The sequence below is a fragment of the Thamnophis sirtalis genome, unplaced genomic scaffold (genome assembly GCF_051295495.1).
Source record: "Thamnophis sirtalis isolate CommonGarterSnake01/CBP01778 unplaced genomic scaffold, rThaSir2_p1.2 scaffold_9, whole genome shotgun sequence".
Classification (NCBI taxonomy): domain Eukaryota; kingdom Metazoa; phylum Chordata; class Lepidosauria; order Squamata; family Natricidae; genus Thamnophis; species Thamnophis sirtalis.
In genome coordinates, this window is record NW_028261389.1 from 36,412,908 (window position 1) to 36,434,385 (window position 21,478).

Genomic DNA, 21,478 nt, shown 5'->3' on the forward strand with positions numbered 1-21,478 from the left:
TCAGTAGTGTTCAGATATTCTGTTGCATCTCACCATGCAGCTTTAAGAAAAAATTGCATTTCTCCCACCTTCTTGAAATCCTGAATCCCTCACCTTCCTGAAGCTTGCCAAAATCATTGAATTGAAGAAAACTTTCCTGTCACTTTTCAGGAAAAACAATAAATCCTATTTTTTAAAAGATGGCTTCCCTTGAAGCTTGAAACTTTTCCACCGTGTATTATGCATTTTTAAACTGACCAGCTAATCCAGTGAAATCTGCACAAAAACTAGCTGGCAGATGTAATTTAGTTTTACGAAAGTACCCAGAAGATATATGTGTTTTCTGTATAAGGTTGGAATATACTATTGTTTGGAAACAATGTTTAAATTCAACTTCCCAGATTCAGCTAGAAAACTGCTGCTTGACAAACCAGTAAGACATCAGTTGAATTGGGCATAGCAGGAATGGAAGGAAGAAACAGGATTTTTAAACTCTTGAAGGAACTCAGAAATTGCCGTTTATTCAGCAGAATTGTGGCTATTTCTCCTAATATATTTGAACAAAGCATTATTACAGTTTGAAAGACTTGATCTTTTTGCAATTCTGATATACACATCCATTTTTTCGACTTTGCACAAAGAAGGAATTGAGATTCCATTTCATTATTTTCCTTACAGTTCTTCACCACCTACCATGCTATTTAGAAAAATCCCTTCATTGTCTACACCATCCCCCCTCCCTCCTCCCTCTCTGAAAGAGGAAACATTGGCAAAAATTTCTTTCACATTCCGTCAGCAAGAGAACTTTGAATCCAGCTCTCAGAATTTAGTGAAGTTTTTACCAGAAATTCTAACACATAGGGGTTAAATGTTAAATGCTTACAAATAGAACAGATAAACTACAAAAAAGGTCTTTATAGCCAATAGAAAAATAATTGAAATATACATAACATTACCAAATGTTACATTTGTTATTTAAGAATTTATTGCAAATTTCTAATCTATAAATCTGAGTGTCTCACCAGCTGGACTCAATGTTATTCTCATTAATGCTACTAGAAATGTATGCAATCTTTTTCTCCCCGTTAAATATCCTCACAACAGCTCTGTGAGGTTGGTTTAAATAAATATCTTTAAGCTATTCCAATGTTTACATATGTAAAATGTGAATGAAAATAATTAAAGAACTTTTCAAGCTTAAATGGTATTTATGTTGGAAATCAGGATTTTTCACAGCATTTTTTCTTCTTGGCATCCTTTAAACATACTGGACTACAAATCCCGGGTATTCCTAGCCAGTAATGCAGTGCCAGTTAAAAGTTGTACTTGCAGTGATCTGGAGGAAAATCTGGCTTAATAGATATTTTGTTGGTACCTTTAGTCAATTGTACTTCAAAAGGATTGTATGCAAATATGAGTATCTTATGAAGTATCTCACTTGGTAGAGCAGATGTACAGTACGTGTTAACAGTGGTCCATTTAAAACTTTTGTTTGGAAACTGTTGTGAACAAATAAAACATATTTGGGTATGTCTTGTAGGAGCAAATCTCATGGATTGGGCAACAGAAGAAGGATCATCCCTTTTATTTATAATTAGAGTTTATATTTCAGATAAGTTTCATTATTATCAAGAAAAAATAAGAGTTCCAGCTTTTAATGCAATACATTTGTTGATACAGCTGTGTTAAACAACACCCACATTAATGCATAAATGTCTGTTCCCTGTGTATCTGTGAATAATTTCTTGACTGAAGCAGTTAGAACTTCACACCATTATCCAGTAAACTTGATTGCTTGGTATACTTTATTTTTTACACAGCAAACACATTAAAACATTGGTAACTTTAAAGAGTCAACAGGTAATTCACGTTGTATGTGTTTGCCACAGACGCTATCTATGAAAATGCAGAAGTGCATTTGCAGCCATGATGTTTATCTTTCTATTGTTGTATCTTCAGCATCTCACATTATAAGTATGCAAAAACATATAGAGAGAGCATTGCTGTTAATTGGCTTGCTAAATATTCAACTAAACAGTTAAACCAATCTTTCTCAATCTGGGGCCTTACTATGCCTAAATGTAGTATGCTAGCCAAGAACTATAGAAGCAATGATCTGACTAATCTGGGTACTAGTAGGAAAGGCTTACTTTTGTAGTTCACTATGGACTAATTAAGACACATGAGATTTAGACAGAGAAGAACGGGTTAGATACAGCATTTAGGGGCACTTAGACATCAAGCATCTATTAGCTACTTACTAGCCTTTAATTTGCATTTAAGGAAATGAGTTAAAGAAATATGGCTCTGAATATGTAGCTTATTATGGATGTACATGTTCTGGCTTTTACAATATAAAGGTTACAGTATATTACTGATGACCTCATAGTCTCACAGCTTCCTGATTATTGGCAAAAAATTATTACACCACCTGAAATATACCATCTGATATAAACTTTTCTTCAGCTTAAATTTCATCTCAACTTCTGCATGTGATTATTAAAAGTAGCCAAATAATAGTGTTCTGCATGTTCTTCAAATGGGAAGAACACAATCCTACTTTTAATGTAAAAACCCCATAAATCAAAGGATACAGTACTGCACTGTTAATGTTACATGTTATTTATCCCACCCCAAAAACCATTCTAAAGTTGTTTAACCCCGGTTTTAGGCAAAGTTTAGAACAGTTTTCTTTCATGATTTTAATGTGCATAGATTTGAATGTTTACAAATGCTTCTAGCATGCCAATCTATTCTATTTTTTTCCAGCCAAAATAAATGATTTTAAGATAAGCTTCTGTTGCGTAATCAGAAAAGGTGTATATTTCACTCTTAAAACTTTTGAAGTTATTTTATTAAATTTAAACATGTAAGTGCTACATTTGTTTCCAAGTTATAATAGCTATATACAGGTATTCTTCAACTTATGACCACAATTGAGCTCAAAATTTCTGTTGCTAAGTGGCAGTTGTTAAGTGAGTTGCGCCTTATTTTACAACTTTTTTGCTACAGTTGTTAAAAGCAAAGCACTGCAGCTGTTAAGTGAATCATGTGGTCATTAAACAAATATGGTTTCTGCACATGATTTTGCTTATTGGAAGCCAGATTTAAAGATTACAAATGATCACATGACCACAGGACAGCAATTGTCATAAATACATGCCAGTTGCCAAGTGCCCAAATTTGACCACAGGAAGACCACAGCAGTCATAAGTCATTTGTTTCAGTGCCATTGTAACTTTGAGCGGTCACTAAATGAATGGTTGTAAGTTGAGGGCTATCCCTGTATTATGCAGCGTAACAGTGTGTTTGAAGTGAATGTAGGCTATATATTTCAGAAGTTTTAAGAAAGGATGTAAGCAATGTAGGATATGCTTTGATCAGTATTTTGAATCAGTATGCATAAAAGAACTGGGGTCCAAATATTCCCTGGAAAATCTAGCAGGATTCTGTGCATGACACAGAATATTTTTGGCAGTGAAAATGTTTTCCATATATAGTGTGTGTTAAATTGACATTTTGCAATGCTTCCTTGCCAAGAAGGAGATAGAGAGCATATGATAGAAAATGTGATAGAATACTAATCAAGTAAAAAGCCTGGGAAATCAGTGGTTTCTCCAAGCAGCAGAAACTTGTTCTCTAGAAGAAGGAAAGTAAATTTTGGGAGACAGAATGTGAAGTGAAAATCAGCTGTATTAATTTTTGCTTCATATTTTTAACTTCAAAATGTACACAAGGATCTGTCATTTTTGCCAAAACTAGAGCACACAGGGAGATTATTTTCACATTGATTTTGAAACATAAATCTGACTTCTTAAAATGAATGTGTTTTGTTTAAATATTGTTAATATGCATGTACAAGATATCTTTCCATTTACAGCTAAGAAACAATACCCTTCACCACCACCACCCACATTTATTTAGTTTTACTTTGTTTTGTGTTTCATCATCAGGGAACCAGTCATGATACTCTAGGATAGTGGTTCTCAACCTGTGTGTCGGGACCCCTTTGGGGGTCGAACGACCCTTTCATAGGGGTCGCCTAAATCCATCAGAAAACATGTATTTTCGATGGTTTTAGGAACAGAGACATCAAGTTTATGGTTGGGAGTCACCACAACATGAGGAACTGTATTAAAGGGTCGCGGCATTAGGAAGGTTGAGAACCACTGCTCTAGGAAGTGGCAAACTCTTTTCTACTTTCAGAATTCTAGCCTGATGAAATAAAGAATCTCAATATTTTTTTAATCACAATATTCAATATAAGGTTAGTACGAAGTGAGTTACGGGGGAGGAGAGAAAAATCACTGAAAAATTATTCATAATATGGTAATATGGTATTTATTTCCCAATTATGGAAAGGCACCTGTCATCTATTTAGACTTTCATTTTTGTAAGCATTACTAAAATATTTTTTTGAAAAATCAAAAATGTTGAAGTCTTAAAAGCCTTGGTCCATGCACCCCTGGAGACACTTTTTCTCCGTCCCTGATAAGAAGCATGTGAGAATTTTACTTGTTCATAAAAATAAATTTTAGATTGACATCTCTTAACAATCAGCTTTATACACAAAGATAGTGGCACTGAATAAGACTATTCCCTCCAATTTAAAAAAAATGCCCCTAATATAAGTTGCAAGTATTTTAAGACCATATTACTATTTCAGAAGAATTCAAGCACTAATATCTAAATAGTGTTCTATTCTTAACCACAGGCCAAAATATTACGGCTTGTCAGTTCAGGAAGTAAACAAAAATATTCTTTATATATTTGGAAAGCGCTTAATTCAAAATTACATGAATATGCTGCACCACATGGCTGACTGTAAAGGGGAATACTGAAATACTAGGATGGGGAGAAAAGTGTTCAATACTTGGTTCTTTCCAACCTTAATCTTAATACTGGAAAATATATAAATCATTTATATAACATTATGCAAAAGAAGGCACAGCCGGTTATAGTTTATACAAGCAGGATGCATTATACGCAGAAGTACAGAAGTAAAACATTTCACATCCTTTACATATTGTTTAGAAATGTATTAAGAAAGATAACTTCATTAACAGTGTTCAACACTTGGAGAGCAGGATATAAAAATTATAAGTTGTTTTAATGCACAAAAGATTTCTTATACAAAAAACCCCCTCACTGTATAAAAATGCTAAATAAACACCATACAAGTAGGTCATTTGTGTAATGGAAAGTGCAAACCATAGTAAAAGAGTTTCATCATGTCCTCCTGGCTTTACCAGAAAAATGAAACCCATCAGAATGGCTGTGTCAAATCCAGTTTTTTAGTGAGTCCCCAGTTTGCTGAGACATCAGGATTTATGAGCATTTGGAGAAAGGAGAACTGGAGAAGAGGCTCCATCCAAGCTGGGAATTTGCATTGGGATGTGACCATTTAGCAGAGTTGGAAACTGTAAAAAAAGCAAAGAAAAATGTCACTGATATTCACATTCTATCTATGTGTGAGCTCTCAAACATTGTTTTTAATGCTACATAGAGACTGCTGATTGCAGCAGGTACAAGTAAAATAATTTTTAAAAGATCAAAGTTAAACATTTTGGATTGGCTGAATATGAGATGGTTCAGAAAAAGGCATTCATGAAAAGCAGATATTTGTGACATATTCCTGTGGGGGTGGGAGGAAACGTAAGTGAAAACTTTCTTGTGATTTTAGAATAAGCTAACACTTTTTCATTTTATTCTAAAATGAATTAGTATCAATCTGAGGTTCAACATTTTTTTTGTAAATGAATTAAAGTAAATGACAGAACGGCAGGTTTGTATATAACATTGGGTTGGGAAAGAAGTATATGAATCTGTAAGAGTAAGACCATCTCAATAAAACTGATGAATAGAGTGCACATTGTTTTATTTTGGCAATCAGAATATGATTTTTTAAAAATCAGAAATAATAAAATTGAAAATAATTACAATGCAAAAATGTCCATATGTTCTGCAAGACATTATAATCTTCAAGACAATAATGAATGCCTAATAAAATCAAATAATCCCCATAATAACTAATGTTTTTAATTGATTAAAATTTAATAATTTAAATTATTTAAATTTATTTAAATTGCTTGTATATCACCTCAGGCCCATGATTCAGAACAGTTTAGAGCATAAAAACAGACAACAAAATAAACTTTAAAAATACTGTAGTAGCTTGGGTCAACACTACTCATTAAAAGCCCAAATAAGATGTTTTTCATAGATTTCAAGAAGGTTATCAAGAAAAGGACTAAGAACTAAATTGGAGGCAAGGTATTCCAGTGACGTAAGTCTACTATAGACAAAGATTGTCCCCCTCAAAAAAAAAAAAATCTCAAATGCCCTGTGCCACACCATGTAAGACTTTACAGGTCATGACCAACAGTTTAAATTGGGCTTAGATTGGTTTATGCAATCAATAGAGCAGTTTAAGAATAATATTAAGTTGTACTTGCCTACCAGCAGCCTAATCATTGCGTTCTTCCTTTGTTGCTGTGAGTCAGTCTCAAAAGCACCCCACATATAGCACGTTACAAAACTCTTATCTACAACAGCTTTTTGATCCAGTAAGGACTATAACTGGCACATCAACCAGAACTGAACAAAGGTTCTAGCCTTTATTTGCTCTAGCAAGAGCCATAACACACTCCCACCAAGTCATGGACATTCTTTTCCAGTGGAAGCACAATTCTGTCCAGAGCTATTGTGGGAACTAAATTAAAGCCAGGATGCTTCTGAACGAACTACCTCTAAACTGTAACTTGAATTTGGCTATCAAAAGCTGTTTGTAGTGGAGCTACTGGAACATATCTTCAAGAAGGATGCAAAAGATCACATAGCTAAGATAACTCTTATGATGACTAGCACTGATGCTGTTACCTAGTTAGAATAATGAAACATCTGCAAGAAAACAAGCAAGTTCAGAAAGCACCAAAAAACCCTTGTATCAACCGTGACCTACAAATATTCTCCTTTATTAGTAAGAACACTCTGTATTTTGTATTCCTCCTTTTTAATGTCCTTGTTCTGATAAACCAAGGCATGATAGCTTAATGCAAAGTTTCTGAGGCTGTTCTGTTGACATGGTTCAAAGTTCTCTGCCCAAAATTTTATTAGGAGTCTTGGAACTGAAAAACTTACTTATTTTGGCTTCTATGCTGCTCAACAGCCACAAGCTATGAGCAGCTGGGAATTAGACTCTCCCAGATGCTCCCAGATTGAAGGTGGGATAAATTGAGGCCTAATTTGTAAATTACTGGGTTTTAGTTAACATTCTGGAGTCTGCAGAGGCTCATTTGCTACACTTGACAAATCCTTTACAAGGTGTAACATTCAGCTTCATACTTGTTTGCAGTATGAAGCAGCACAAGCCATAATTTCACAGCTTTGACATTTTTGTCTGTATTGTATGGGAAAGACTCTTAACACGAACAAGAAAATTAACTTTTTTTTTCAGAAAGTGCTCCTATAACATTTAAAATATATACACCCAATTTATATTATATAAATTGTCCACTTTGTCATTATATTATGGAGAAATGTAAATGTAATAGAAAAATATTTAAACAATCAGCAAAGCGAATATTTGTCATTGCAGCATTAGAACACACTGTGTATGACATAGTGTATAACTAAGTTTTACATAGGGAAAAACAAATTATTAAATACAGCCATTCTGAATTATCACTCTACTCAAGATGAACATGCTTTTCTATGTCAGCTCCTCAATATCTAAGCATGAACTTTGCATTACAGAAGAAGCAGAGGTTGCATAATAACTGCAGCCTAACTTTTTCACCCTTACATCAATTTCTTAAACAATAAAACAGGGAATGCTGTTGAATATTTATCACATCTCTTTTCTGTAACAAATATCACCTTTAGAATATTTTGGACTCTCCAGTGGCTCTTGCTGTTCTGATTTTCTGTCCTATTTTAAAAGCAAGGAGTGAGCTACAGTCTAAAAATAAATGGCTGTACACAATTTTAATCCATCCACATGTATAACCCACAGATTATATACTATAGTGTTCCATGGGCAAAAGTGTCACTTCTGGAAACCCAAGGAATGCATCACTAGCAACTCATTTAAAAGACACCCCAAATTCCATTTACAAACAAAATAAAGGGCTCTGATTCATTGCAGAGATCTGCCCAGTAAGATGGAGCTTACTTGCTGAGCCAACTAACAATTTTGTCAATTGCCACAATTTGTCTATCCCTTGACTCATCCAAGCTTTGTATTTGACATGCTATGTTGGAGAGTTAGCTCTTTAGAAGATCTCCTTTTGCTTTTGGGCCTAGATATGAAGGATTCTAGGGGGTTTCCCTCAAGTCATTCAGTGCAGCTATAAATACTAAGCAAACAATTAACTGCATGGATTCAAATGGAGAAGTGTGTGTAAGGTGTTGATGAATTTCAACTGTATTTCCTTGCTATTAATTCTACCTTTGTTGCTTGGTAAACTGCAGCTCTCAACAAGTCTTTCATTATCCTAATGACACAGCAAACTTTTAGATCCAGAATGAGTTAATTACAATCTGCAGAGGCTCTGCCAATTACCCTGAGCCACTGACGTCAGTTGGCTGTTGCAGAATCACTTCTACTCACTATACTGGGAAACAAAAGTAGTTCTACCTGTACGTCAACTCAAAAGAAATTGATTCAAGCAGGTAGCGTCTGTGACAAAATTACATGTCTTTGCTTTTGGAAACAGCAGTACACCATTTTTGAGAAGAGTTCGGGGATAAAGTTGAAGGAGCAGATGACGGGAAGCGATACCATTTGTCACTTCCCCTTGGAAAGCCAAGCATGGACAGGTAGTTGTCAACTTACAACAGTTCATTCAGTGACAGTTTTGGTATTTTGGTATTTTATTAATATTTATAGGCCGCCCTTTTCCCCGCGGGGACTCAGGGCGGCTTACATAAAATAGGGAGGGGGGTATAAACAATAAACATAAAACAATACATAAGAGTTAAAATAGTACTCAACATTCATTCTTCATTCGGGTGGGGACAGATTGTGATCTTATCCCCAGGCCTGACGGGATAGCCAGGTCTTGAGGGCTGTGAGGAAGGTCTGGACGGTGGTGAGGGTGCGAATCTCCACGGGGAGATCGTTCCAAAGGGTCGGAGCTGCTACTGAAAAGGCCCTCCTCCGTGTAGTTGCCAGTCGGCACTGACTGGCGGATGGTATTCGGAGGAGGCCCAATCTATGTGATCTTATAGGTCGCAGGGAGGTAATTGGCAGGAGGCGGTCTCTCAAGTACGCAGATCCACTACCATGGAGCGCTTTATAGGTGGTGAGTAGCACCTTGAAGCGCACCCGGAGATCAACAGGTAGCCAGCGCAGCTCGCGGAGGATAGGTGTTATGTGGGCGAACCGAGGTGCGCCCACAATCACTCGCGCGGCCGCATTCTGGACTAGCTGAAGTCGCCGGATGCTCTTCAAGGGCAGCCCCATGTAGAGCACATTGCAGTATTCCAGCCTAGAGGTCACAAGGGCCCGAGTGACTGTTGTGAGAGCCTCCCGGTTCAGGTAGGGTCGCAACTGGCGTACCAGGCGAACCTGGGCAAATGCCCCCCTGGTCACAGCCGTCAGATGGTGGTCGAAAGTCAGCTGTGGATCCAGGAGGACTCCCAAGTTGCGAACCCTCTCTGAGGGGTATAAAATTTGACCCCCCAGCCTGAGCGATGGAACACTGGTCGAATTTTTGGGAGGGAAACACAACAGCCACTCGGTCTTCTCCGGGTTGAGTACAAGCTTGTTAGTCCTCATCCAGTCCCTAACGGCTTCAAGACCCCGGCTCACCATGTCCACCGCTTCATTGAGTTGGCACGGGGCGGACAGATACAACTGAGTATCGTCCGCGTATTGGTGGTATCTTAACCCGTGCCTCCGAATGATCTCGTCCAGCGGTTTCATGTAGATGTTAAATAGTAGGGGGGATAAGACCGAACCCTGCGGCACCCCGTATGTTAGGGGCCTAGGGGTCGATCTCTGCCCCCCAACTAACACCGACTGCGACCTGTCCGAGAGGTAGGAGGAGAACCACTGCAAAACAGTGCCTCCCACCCCCACCTCTCGCAGTCGTCACAGAAGGATACCATGGTCGATGGTATCGAAAGCCGCTGAGAGGTCAAGGAGAACCAGGATGGAGGCATGGCCTCCATCTCTGGCTCTCCAGAGATCATCGGTCAATGCGACCAAAGCGGTTTCTGTGCTGTAACCAGGTCTGAAGCCCGACTGGAAGGGGTCAAGATAACTGGCTTCCTCCAAGGACCGTTGAAGCTGGAAGGCCACCACCTTCTCGACAACCTTCCCCACAAAGGGGAGGTTGGAGACTGGACGATAGTTGTTGAGAACAGCTGGATCCAAAGATGGCTTCTTCAGGAGGGGTCTCACCACCGCCGCTTTAAGTGTGGCGGGGAAGTGCCCCTCCCGAAGAGAGGCGGTAACAACCGCCTGGATCCAGCCTCGTGTCACCTCACTGCTGTTGGCAACCAGCCAGGAGGGACACGGGTCCAGTACACAGGTGGAGGCACTCACAGCTCTCATGGCCTTGTCCACGTCCCCAGGGGCAACATCCTGAAACTCAACCCAGGGGCGGTCTACCAATTCATCCTCTTGTGCCTCGGCTGGAACTGCAGAGGTGGAGTCCAAATCCGACCGAAACCGAGCAACTTTGTCCGTTAAGAATTGGGCATAATCCTCAGCTCTACCCTGCAAGGGTTCCCCCATATCCCTCCTATTCAGGAGGGAACGGGTTATCCTAAACAGGGCGGCTGGGCGAGACTCAGCGGACGCAACCAAGGTGGCAATATGAGATCTTTTTGCTGCCCTAAGTGCCCTGATGTACTCCTTGGTGCAAGTTGTTAAAAGTGCTCGGTTCGTTTCGGACTTATCGGACCTCCACAGGTGCTCTAGGCGTCTCCTCCGGCGCTTCTTCTCCCAGAGCTCCTCGGTGAACCAAGGAGGCCTCCGGGATCCGCCGACCTGGAGGGGCCGTAGTGGCGCAATCCGGTCAAGGGACTCCGATGCTGCCGAGTGCCAGGCAGCAACCAGAGTCTCTGCCGAACTGTGGGCGAGAGTATCAGGAATAACCCCAAGCTCCGTCTGGAACCTCAAAGGGTCCATAAGTCGCCTGGGGCGGAACCACCTGGTCGGTTCCTCCTCCCTACAGTGGGGGTTTGGCCTCCGGAAGTCAAGCCTCAGTAGGCAGTGGTCTGACCACGACAGGGGTATGATCTCATTACCCCTCAGACCAAGATCACAAGTCCACTGCTCCGAGAGGAATACGAGGTCGAGCATGTGACCCGCTGAATGGGTTGGGCCCCGAATTACCTGGGTCAAGCCCATGGCTGTCATGGAAGCCATGAACTCCTGCGCCGCATTAGAGTGTTCACCGAGCGAAGGCAATTTGAAATCCCCCAGGACCATAAGCCTGGGGAACTCAATTGCCAGCTCGGCTACTGACTCGAGGAGCGAGGGGAGGGCTGCTGCAACGCTGTTGGGAGGCAGGTACGTTAGCAGCAGACCCACTTGACCCTTGAGGTCCAACTTCACCAGCAGGGACTCACACCCGACAAGCTCCGGAGCAGGGATCCTACGAGGTGCTAAAGACTCCCAGATAACGATAGCCACACCGCCACCCCTTCCCTGGGCTCTCGGCTGGTGAAGCACCTGAAATCCGTCTGGGCACATCTCTACGAGGGGGACTCCTCCCTCCGTGCCCAGCCAGGTTTCAGTAATACATGCCAGATCTGCTCTCTCGTCTAAAATTAAGTCCCGGACGAGGGGAGCCTTGTGAACAACAGATCTGGCATTTAGTGACAACAGCCTGAGACCAGGGTCCTGATTACTCGCGCCATCTGGCCTCGGAGTGGAACTCATAGGGCCGGAAGGAGGGATATCTGTGACGTAGCGAACCCTCCTTCCCCGGTAATGGCCAGCCCTAAAGTCCCCGCCATATCTGCCCCTCCCCGTTACGACCGTAATGCTCCAGCCCACTCCCGTGGCCGTGGTTCCCCCAGCCATCCCGATGACCCCCGCATTCCCCGGCAGGTCCTCCGAAGCACACATACTCATTCACTCACCCAAGCAGTCTCCACACGATAATTAAAACACAAAATACAGCAGATAAGTCAATAAAAGTGGAACCATTCGCTCAATCACATGCGTATCCCATGCATATCCCATACAAAGGAAGAAAAAAGAAAAAGAAAAAGAAAGGAAAAGAAAAGAAGGAAGTTGCGCAGTTACTTAAAAAGTGCAAATTCTGGGTTGCAACACTGTAAAAAGTGACTTACGACTATTTTTCACACTTACAACCATTGCAGCATCCCCATGGTCATGTGATCAAAATTCAGACACTTGGCAACTGACTCATATTTATGACAATTGCAGTGTCCTGGAGTCACATGATCCCCTTTTGCAAACTTCTGACAAGAAAAGTCAACGGGAAGCTAGATTCACTTCACAATCATGTTACTAACTTAAACACCTGCAGTGGTTTACTGGACAGAAAGGTCATAAAATGGAGCAAAACTCACTTAACAAATGTCTCACTTAGCAACAGAAATTTTGGGCTCAATTGTGGTTGTAAATTGAGGACTACCGTAGACTGAGCAAAGCAAGTTCTAAGGGTGGTGGAAACATGGATCTCCTTTTCCTCGCTCACCAGGGTGGATGAATTTACATTTCAGAGCACTTACCCACTGCTAATTAAATAAGGTTATCTGGGTAGATTATACGTTATTTAATTTTTCAAGCATTGTATGAAGAGGGGAAGGCTTAAAACTCTTGTAGTCATATTTCATTTTGGAAAATATTAATATAATATTGATTTTCCCTCTACTGCTTTCTCTGCAATTTTCTCTTCAGAGAACAAATCACCATAAAAGAAACAGTCTACTTCTGCTAAAGCTTTGGTACCTCAATCCAAAAAAGCTTCTTCTCAATTGCTATAGGGAACAAAATCCACGACCAACTGATTTTTTTTATTTAATCCAATTAATTTTTAGGGTCTTGGTTGCCATAGTAGTTAATTCAGTCAACAGCTCTCCAGACTAATTATTAATTCCTGCTTACTGGTATCACGTGAGAAAAGAAGCTTTGAACAAATGGGCAACTGTGTTAGAGAACCACAGCTGCCACAAGCTGGGACACTGGCACTGCTCTCTTTCTATCACTTCTGCCCTATCTTTCCATCACTCTCATCTACAGGGGGCAGTCTAAAAAATCAAGATGGCAGTCATGGAAATGCAGTTAAAGTGCCCCTCTTGAATGTGCATCGGCACTGTATGGATCCATGGGGGATGAACTCCATCTTGACCCTTTTGATCATCCGCTGCAGGTGGCACTACTCTCTATGAAATGTCTTGTCCCTAATCAGACAATGTAATTGACTGGGTGAGTTTATTGTTTTTACACTGTGGTGGGTACATTCACCCATCAGAATAACCACATCTTATTTTCATGGAGGTCAGTTAAATCCCTGTGGACTCATTCACACATCCTCCTGACAGAGATGTGACCTTGGCCTTTCTTGCAACCCTGCAACAGCCAGGGACATTTGCTTGCTACAACAGATCTAGAATCCCTTTATCACTTTTAGGAACCCTTAATGTTAGTCAAAGCTGCTTATGTTTTCTGTTTTCCTCATATCAGTCAAGTACACCCAAGAGGGCAAATTCATGTGTAGATATAGTTTTACCCTGACACTTTTCTCTTTTTTGATAAGAGATTAAGAGAGCGTGCCTTGGACCCATATAGCTGTCACATCCTTGAGATTGATAGTAGCTTTTCTAATACAAGGTTCAATGCCTGTTACTGAAAGATTTCAGTTTCAGACATGGCATACTAACCTTCTGAGCAATCATCAAAATTCTTTGTGGTCTTTTTCATAGATTTCATTATGTACTAAAATTGTTAACAATTTTTTTATCTCATTTACAATGAAATATTGCAACTGATGTTTTATCAGGAAAGTACTCAGATGTGTACACTATATTATCAGCAGATTAGCTCCTAATCCATTTACCAGCAATATAATGAACAATTTTGGACAAGAGCCATTTTTACTGCAGCACTGATGTCCTTGTCTCCTGATTTCAGAGAAGTTACATATGGTTTCTAAACATTGAATAAACACAGTTTATAATGTGTCTCATCCTAATGCTGAAGATCTTGTTTCTTTAGCAAAGGGTGTAACTGTTACATATTTCCTATATCTGTTTTTGTTCCCAATGTCACAGATTCGTCTGAGACTACATGCACAAACTTACCTGGAACAAGGTGTTTGGTCCTTGCAGTCTGGCAGGACTCAAGGGAGCAATAGGACTGAGGCTGCTCCAAAAGTGAATGCTAGAAAGCAGTGGACTCGGGGTCAACAGTAACCCATTTGGAGTCTACAAGACAAAACACACTAGCTTAGTCGTCTGTTGATAAACATTGCCATAAGGAGGCTGGCATGCCATTAACTTTCCCACTTTTATCATAGCTTCTTCAGTATTGCTTACATCCCAGTTTCTAATACACATTTCGAATGGGATGTGTAGAATCATATTCTAATATACTGTTTTATTTTTCGCATTCCTGCATCAGTTCTGATCAGAGGTGGGTTCCTACCAGTTCGCACCTATTCGGTAGAACCGGTTCGTCAAATCTACCAAACTGGTTAGAAGAGGTTCCACCAGTGGACCCGGAAAGCAGGCCACACCTACAGAAGAGGTTCCAAAAAATTTTGAAACCCACCACTGCTTCTGATGGAACGCTGTCTAGTTGTTTCCTTTGAACATGATTGATGAAGGCATAGCTAGATTCAAAACAGCACACTTTCAATCATAAAACAGCTATTTTATACCCCCCAAATAGATTATTGGAGTCACCCAAACTTAACTGCCATTCCATTTTTTAAATACAAATGATACAAGCAAGTACATACAGATCTAAATACAAAAAAGGGGAGGCAATACAAATATTACAGTGTGCCCCCTCCCCGGAGACCTTTTTTCCCCCCTTATATTTCCTCTATAACAACTAAAAGATATACAATATATCCAATTGTGCCCTTATACCCTCCCCTTTTGTCAAGATATATTTAACCAACGAATCTTCAGAACAGAAGAAAGAAAGCAGCACAAACGTTCTATTTTTGATCAGTTCTGCCTGGATAAATATTAGTCAGCAAGCATACCGCATGAGGTATGAACTCCATATAAAACTGATGTAAAGTCATTTCAGAGGTTCTGCTTCATGCCAAATATTTTTCCAATCATTATCATTTATTTCTCCTAAATCTGATTCCCAAATTAATTTTAAACCTTTTGCCTGCTCTTCTAATTCAGTTAATAATCTAAATATTTCCCAATTCTTCCTTTACCTATATATTCTTCATTCACTTCACATTCTTTTATAATCATTTCAAATTTTGTTAACTGTCTATCTTTCTCCTCAAATCTTTCTTACACTTTTATCCATTTCTCTAATTGTATTAAATTCAACCAATTTTTGTTTCCATTATTGTTGGAACCTGGCAGGTGAAAGTTGGAATGTAATCAAGCAAATACATGCATCCATTAGTTCGGAGTTTGAAACTCAAAACTCCTTTCCAAAATATATCCTATTAATATTAAATTAAATATTAATTAATATAATATATCCTATCAATATGGCTCATCTCACACAATTGGACAGAGGTTGGAGCTTCAGTCCCACTCAGTTTGTGTGGATCCTCTGCTCATTAACTGCTATTTTCAACAGAATGACTCACAAAAAAGCTGAGATTTTTCTTGCAAACAGCCCACAGCTTTGAAAGCAACTGTCAGGTCATTTATTTTTACAAGAACTGCAAACTCTCATGTTTTTGTACTTAAAATAATCATGTTCCTTTTTTTAGTACCATAGACTGAAGTTCATTGCTCAGTGTTAAACTCTTCTACTGCAGCTTTTAGCATTGTCAGAACTTAGTTCTCAAGTGGCTAAGCAACAAAATGTCTATTACCCTACTTTGTACATAGCACTTAAAGAGCCTTTAAGCCAAACTAAGACCAATACTGAATATCTGAACTCCAATCTAATCAATAAGTGAGTTAATCCTGAAATAGAGATTGCTACAGTATTCTTTGAAATTTTTCACATTTTTCACAAGAAGTCAGTTTTTGTATTAATACTTGGTAAAGTTAGAAAGCCTTCTATATAAAATTAACAGCCATTTCAAGGGATAGTTCTCAAGATTTCAAAAAATATAAAATATCAGAACAAGATTTGGTTCCTATCTGAATTGGTTGAGGCAATCTCATCAAAAGAAGTATCAGGAAGTGCAGAAAGACAACCAAGTTGAGATTCATCAAGCTTCGTTGGGAATTATAAAGCCGGATGGGATCTGTAGCACTTGGATCCTTCGTACGAAATGAGTTACCTCGCCTTGATGCTTATGGAATACTATCCTTAACTGTACAGTTAGAATTTGAGTTGACCATATAGAATTTGAGTTGACTCATATAATTACATATGAGGTCTTTAATCCAGTATGTAAACAGTGAAAGTTGTAAATTTGTATTTATATATATATTGGGGTTCTGAAAAAATAAAAATGACAAATACCACTGGAGGTATTGTAAAGACTGCCTGTCTTGGGACTTGTCCTGATATTTTTGATAAGTTAATTATATTGAAAACTGATGTATCTGAGGATGCTTACATCTTTTCTTGACTTTTGCAGTGGTCCTTCAGCTTTCTGCATGCCTTTGATATCAATGTCTTTCTTTCTTGCATAAGCCCCAAATTATATTTGGTATGATGCAGAGCCTGTGAAATGACTTTATATCAGTTTTATATGGAGTGTTCTGAAACTGCCCTCATTCGGTACGCTTGCTGACTAATATCCAGGCAGAACTGATCAAAAATAGAAGGTTTGTGTTGCTTTCTTTCTTCTGTTCTGAAGATAAGTTGGTTAAATATTTCTTAACAAAAAGGGAGAAAGAAAATAGCACTTGAATCCTATTTTTTATCACTTCTGTGTGGACAAATATCAGTCAGCAAGTGCAATATGCTTAAGAGTGTCAAAGAACTCTTACTATGTCAGAAAATAACAAATGAAGCTACAGTCCAATATATTTTTGTGTATGCCACAAAGTCAGCATTGAGTTCTGATGATTGCTCGGGCAAGTCCCTACTGTTTTATTGTCAAGATTTCAGAAGTGGTTTGCCATTGACTTTTTCCTAGGGCTAACAGAAAGTGATTAGTCAAAGTCACTCAGCTGGGCTTTGTGCTTAAGGCAGAACTGGAACTCATGATATCTTTCTAGGATGGTACCTTAATTACTACACCAAACCAGTTCTCTATAGTCAGATGTAGATATAGATAGAAATGTGTATTAATATCTGTGTGTGCATGCACATGCTGCAAATTGGTCATATTCCAGTGGATATTATTCATTCATTCATTCATTCACTTCCTCTTATTCACTAGAAATAACTATGGGGCAGAGCCCACATTACTATCTAGAGTTTGAAAAAGAAGCATCTAAGAGAAAAGCCAATGATTGTAATAAAATGCTCTCCAGTCTTTGTAGTTACTAAAATATGCTGTCCACATATACCCAAGCCTTATTCTACTGAAATAAGAAGGCGGGTAACTTGTGCTGTCCTTACAATTTTAATATTAGACAAGTTAAGGAAAGTGGCTGCAGAATTATAAATGCCCCCCTTTATTTTCCCTTTCACCATGTGTTGCCTGCCAGTAAGAAAACAATTACTAGTCACTCTCTCTGATGTGGGGTGGAGTAGACAAGTGTAGAAAAGGAATTGGAACAATTTGCTTAACCACCCATCAATTTGTTGAACAAACCAACTGAAGGCACAGAAGAGTTCCACAAGTGTCACCCGTGTTTAGCATTCCAAAAGGATTACACTTCAGTAGAAAATAATCTCTCTGATAGGGATGCATGGTAGGAGATTGTCAGAAATCAATGTCATCTATCCTCAGTTGAAAGGGAATGGAAGTGCCGATGGCAAATGGCCACACGTAGAAGCCCACGGAGTATACAAGGTAATGATATGCATTCCTCCCTCAGAAACCAAAACAAAAAATAGAATGAGTAAAAAGTGCAATCATGCAAATCAGCAAAAGCAGTGGGGGGGGACTACAATGCACTCTTTAGTAACAATGCACAGTCCAGTTATTTAAGCACGAGGATAATGCTCATTCCAAAGAGTGCTAAAGCAAGGTATTTAAGGAGCAGCATTATATGTTGGAAAAAAGTTCAAGGCAGGCATAGTGGTAGCAAGCTCTAGTCTCTTTTGCATTCCATATCAAAATGGATGCACCTGGCAATGGCGGAGAATTGGAGGAAAGGAAGTACAGTATGCCTTCAGTACCTTAAAGTGGTCACTTGTAGCTGGTCAGATCCCAGCCTCTAATTACACCCAATAAAGTATAATTATCAATAAAGTGTATCCATGGCAAAAATTGAGTTGGATTGAAGAGGAAAAGTGCCACTTTAAAACTGAAACATGATTTAAGTGATTTCAGGTACAACCTGAAGAATGAGGCAAAGGCAACCTAAGGAAGACATGTCATACCAACAGTTATTGATGCATATATGTATCGTGTTAGGGGATACAAGGATAGCACCTGGCTTAAGTACAGAAGCTGGGGAAGTTGTCTCCAGTGATCAAGATTTTTTAAAACTTCATAGATCTTGCCTGGTAAAAAGTAAGCAGATCTTATTATGACTAATTTTGTGTGAATCATATTCTTTTTTGCTTCTAATGCACCCATTCTCTCTTTTCTTGATGATATATAGCATTTCTCTGCATCTTTCTGCTTTTCCTATCCCCTCATTCCCTGGACTGCAATTAACAAATAATGCATTATTGGAGAAGGAGAGAAAGAACAATCCACCTTAATCCAAAAGAGCACTGTTTCCTGCAATGGCCTATTTATTCATGCTTTTGATAAATGCAATTCAGAATGGTTTTTAATTAAGTGGGGCTAATTGAGGAAACCATTGAGGCTCATAGTCACTAAAATTGGATACAACATTATTTTATATCTCTTCTTCTTTTTTTTTAATCAAAATTGTTGCCAGGGCTTTGGAACAACGAAAAAAATGAATTCTAGCATCTGCCTTTATATAAATTCACTGAGAACTTTATCAGTACAACTGTCAACCATATTGTTTATAGGTGCTAAATCTACATCCTAAATCACATCTTCAGGCAACAAGGTCAATAATTACTACATGACAGAATTATCCCATGCACCCATATCTATCTAATTTCAACTTGTGTACTGACATTTTACATTTACCCTCAGTGTAGCCTGGGCCTTAATCTTTTTTTTTTTTTAATCAAGCATGTCTTTTTCTGAATATTTGTATAATTAAATTTCTATGACTGGCACTATATGTTGTGCTAAATTCCATGAAGTATAATTGAGCACATATGCATAAGAACAGACTGGAAATATCTTGTCAAGATTGCAGCGTTTGTTTAAAACACCAGGGTTAGGTCTGCTACTGGATGGACAACATAAAGCTTTTGTAAAAGGACAATATAGGAAGAGAAGGCTTGCAATTGCCCATCATCATCCTCTTTCTGGAAACAAAAGGGAAATCCAATGCTTAGTTTGCAGAATATATATTTTTCATTGGCAGGGCTGTTCCCAGGCAGAGGAGCAAAAACAGGAGTAGAGCAAAGTAAAGCTCATTTGATCCTCAGTGCAAAGGGGAGAAGCAGTTCTTTACCCTTATGGAGTCAGCCTTTCTTTTTTTCAAACATCCTCAAGCCATTTTCTGATTAATTAAAACAATCTGACGTAAACATGTCAATTGGTATTTTGCTTGCAAGAGGCCTAGTGCCAGCATAATACAAAGGGTTATTAAGAATTCCAGTTGCCAACTGGCCAGAGAAAAAACAAAACTTGTTCTTACACATTCACTGTAGACAAATCTTGCTATTATTTGCAAGTCCTGCAGGTCCTGACCTGGAATGGTTAATTTTGACTCCTCTAAGATAGGGCCCACATTACAACTTTCCCTGGACTTGAAGCAAGCCCTGATCTTAGAGGACGTTAAAAATATACTTATTCATTCAGTCCATTTCAAGTTTTTTTAAGCATTATATTTCTTGACTTATGTCTCACTATCTTTACATGCTATCTAGATATGTTAAAGAGAGAGAACATATACATTTTTAAATAAATAAAAGATATTTCTCTCTGGTGTAGTGATTCCTTCTGGACATGTTAGGCTGTAACAGCTTGCAAATGGAATATCATCTATGGGTTCTTTTGTTCTTGATGACTACTTTATACCAAGAATTCTGCACAGTGAAATCCCATCGCATCTGGAAGTTTCCGATTTGAGAAATATTGATCTATTCTTCAAAACACATTACCAATACAGAGTGTCATACATCCAACTAAGCCACTAACAGCAGCTTTTGTCACGCTCATGAAAATCCATGGGCTGGGCTGCTTTCATGAAGAGCAGAAAGATGCTGAGCTTATACAAAGTGTGAAGAAATTCTTCCAAATGTACTAGTATTAAAATAAGAATAGATATACATAATGAATACGATGGTAAGCTTTTATTATGACACAAAAAATTATATCCATACGACACATTGTTTAATGAAAGATGAAACGTTTGTATTAAAAGAAAATAAAAATTAAAAAAAGAAAAATTCTTCCAAATAATTTTTCAAATATGCAACCCCAATAAGAAACTTTACCAGATTTCTTATAATCCAAAATGTTCATTTTATAATGACTAAGTCTCCTTAAAGAAAACTGCGCATGTCCAGACAATGCAGAATCTCTAGACCAGGGGTATCAAACTAGTGTCGTCATGGTGGCATCATGTGACATATTGTGACCTTTTCCCCTCTTCGCTAAACCAGACATGGGCATGGCCAGTGCATGATCCATCCAACTCATGGGCCGCGAGTTTGACACCCCTGCTCTATACAATCCTATCTGACCTCCTGAAGAGCTGTTGCTGGTCTGTAAACAAATGAATTAGACAGCAGCAATTTAGTAATTTCTAGATTTATTTAATTTGCCATTTAAGCAACAGGTATATGGGCAATGAATGAAACATATGAAAAGCCTCTTTCTAAAACCAAATAGTTGAAAATAGCAATTTAATTTTCTAAAACTGTATTTTGAAGTTGAAAGAAGCTTAAGACATACAATCTGCTTAATAAGCAGACGAGATGTCATATTTTATGAGTGCATATATGTAATACATGGTATAAGAAAAGTAAACCAGATACCCTTTGGCATATGGATGGGTTTAATATTTTCTTATATTTGTTTTGAGTTCACATTTCATATATGGTTAAACCAATTCAATTATTTGGATAAATTTCAATTCTTGTTTTTATTGTCTTTAAAATGCCTCTCAGAACTGTGGTTAACTTTTTCCTGTTTTCACTGTCCTGGTATTTTTCACATGCAGAACACAATTCTTACTTTTGACCATGCTG

At 38.7% G+C, this 21,478-nt stretch overlaps 1 protein-coding gene across 3 annotated transcripts in view; it reads right to left on the reverse strand.

The window, feature by feature from the left end:
* Positions 1–1,549: 1,549 nt before the first annotated feature.
* Positions 1,550–21,478, reverse strand: part of ELK3 (ETS transcription factor ELK3) — a 51,575-nt gene continuing 31,646 nt past the window's right edge. The window contains exons 4-5 of one of the 3 annotated variants that reach the window (XM_014051528.2): positions 14,269–14,391; positions 1,550–5,399 (exon numbers count right to left, since the gene is read on the reverse strand). In XM_014051528.2, the coding sequence (XP_013907003.1) occupies positions 5,301–5,399; positions 14,269–14,391 (222 nt within the window). In that variant the 3' untranslated portion in view covers positions 1,550–5,300. Of the gene's footprint in view, positions 5,400–14,268; positions 14,392–20,563; positions 20,994–21,478 lie in introns of those variants that run through there. The other 2 variants (XM_014051527.2, XM_087723331.1) reach the window with 2 other exon arrangements.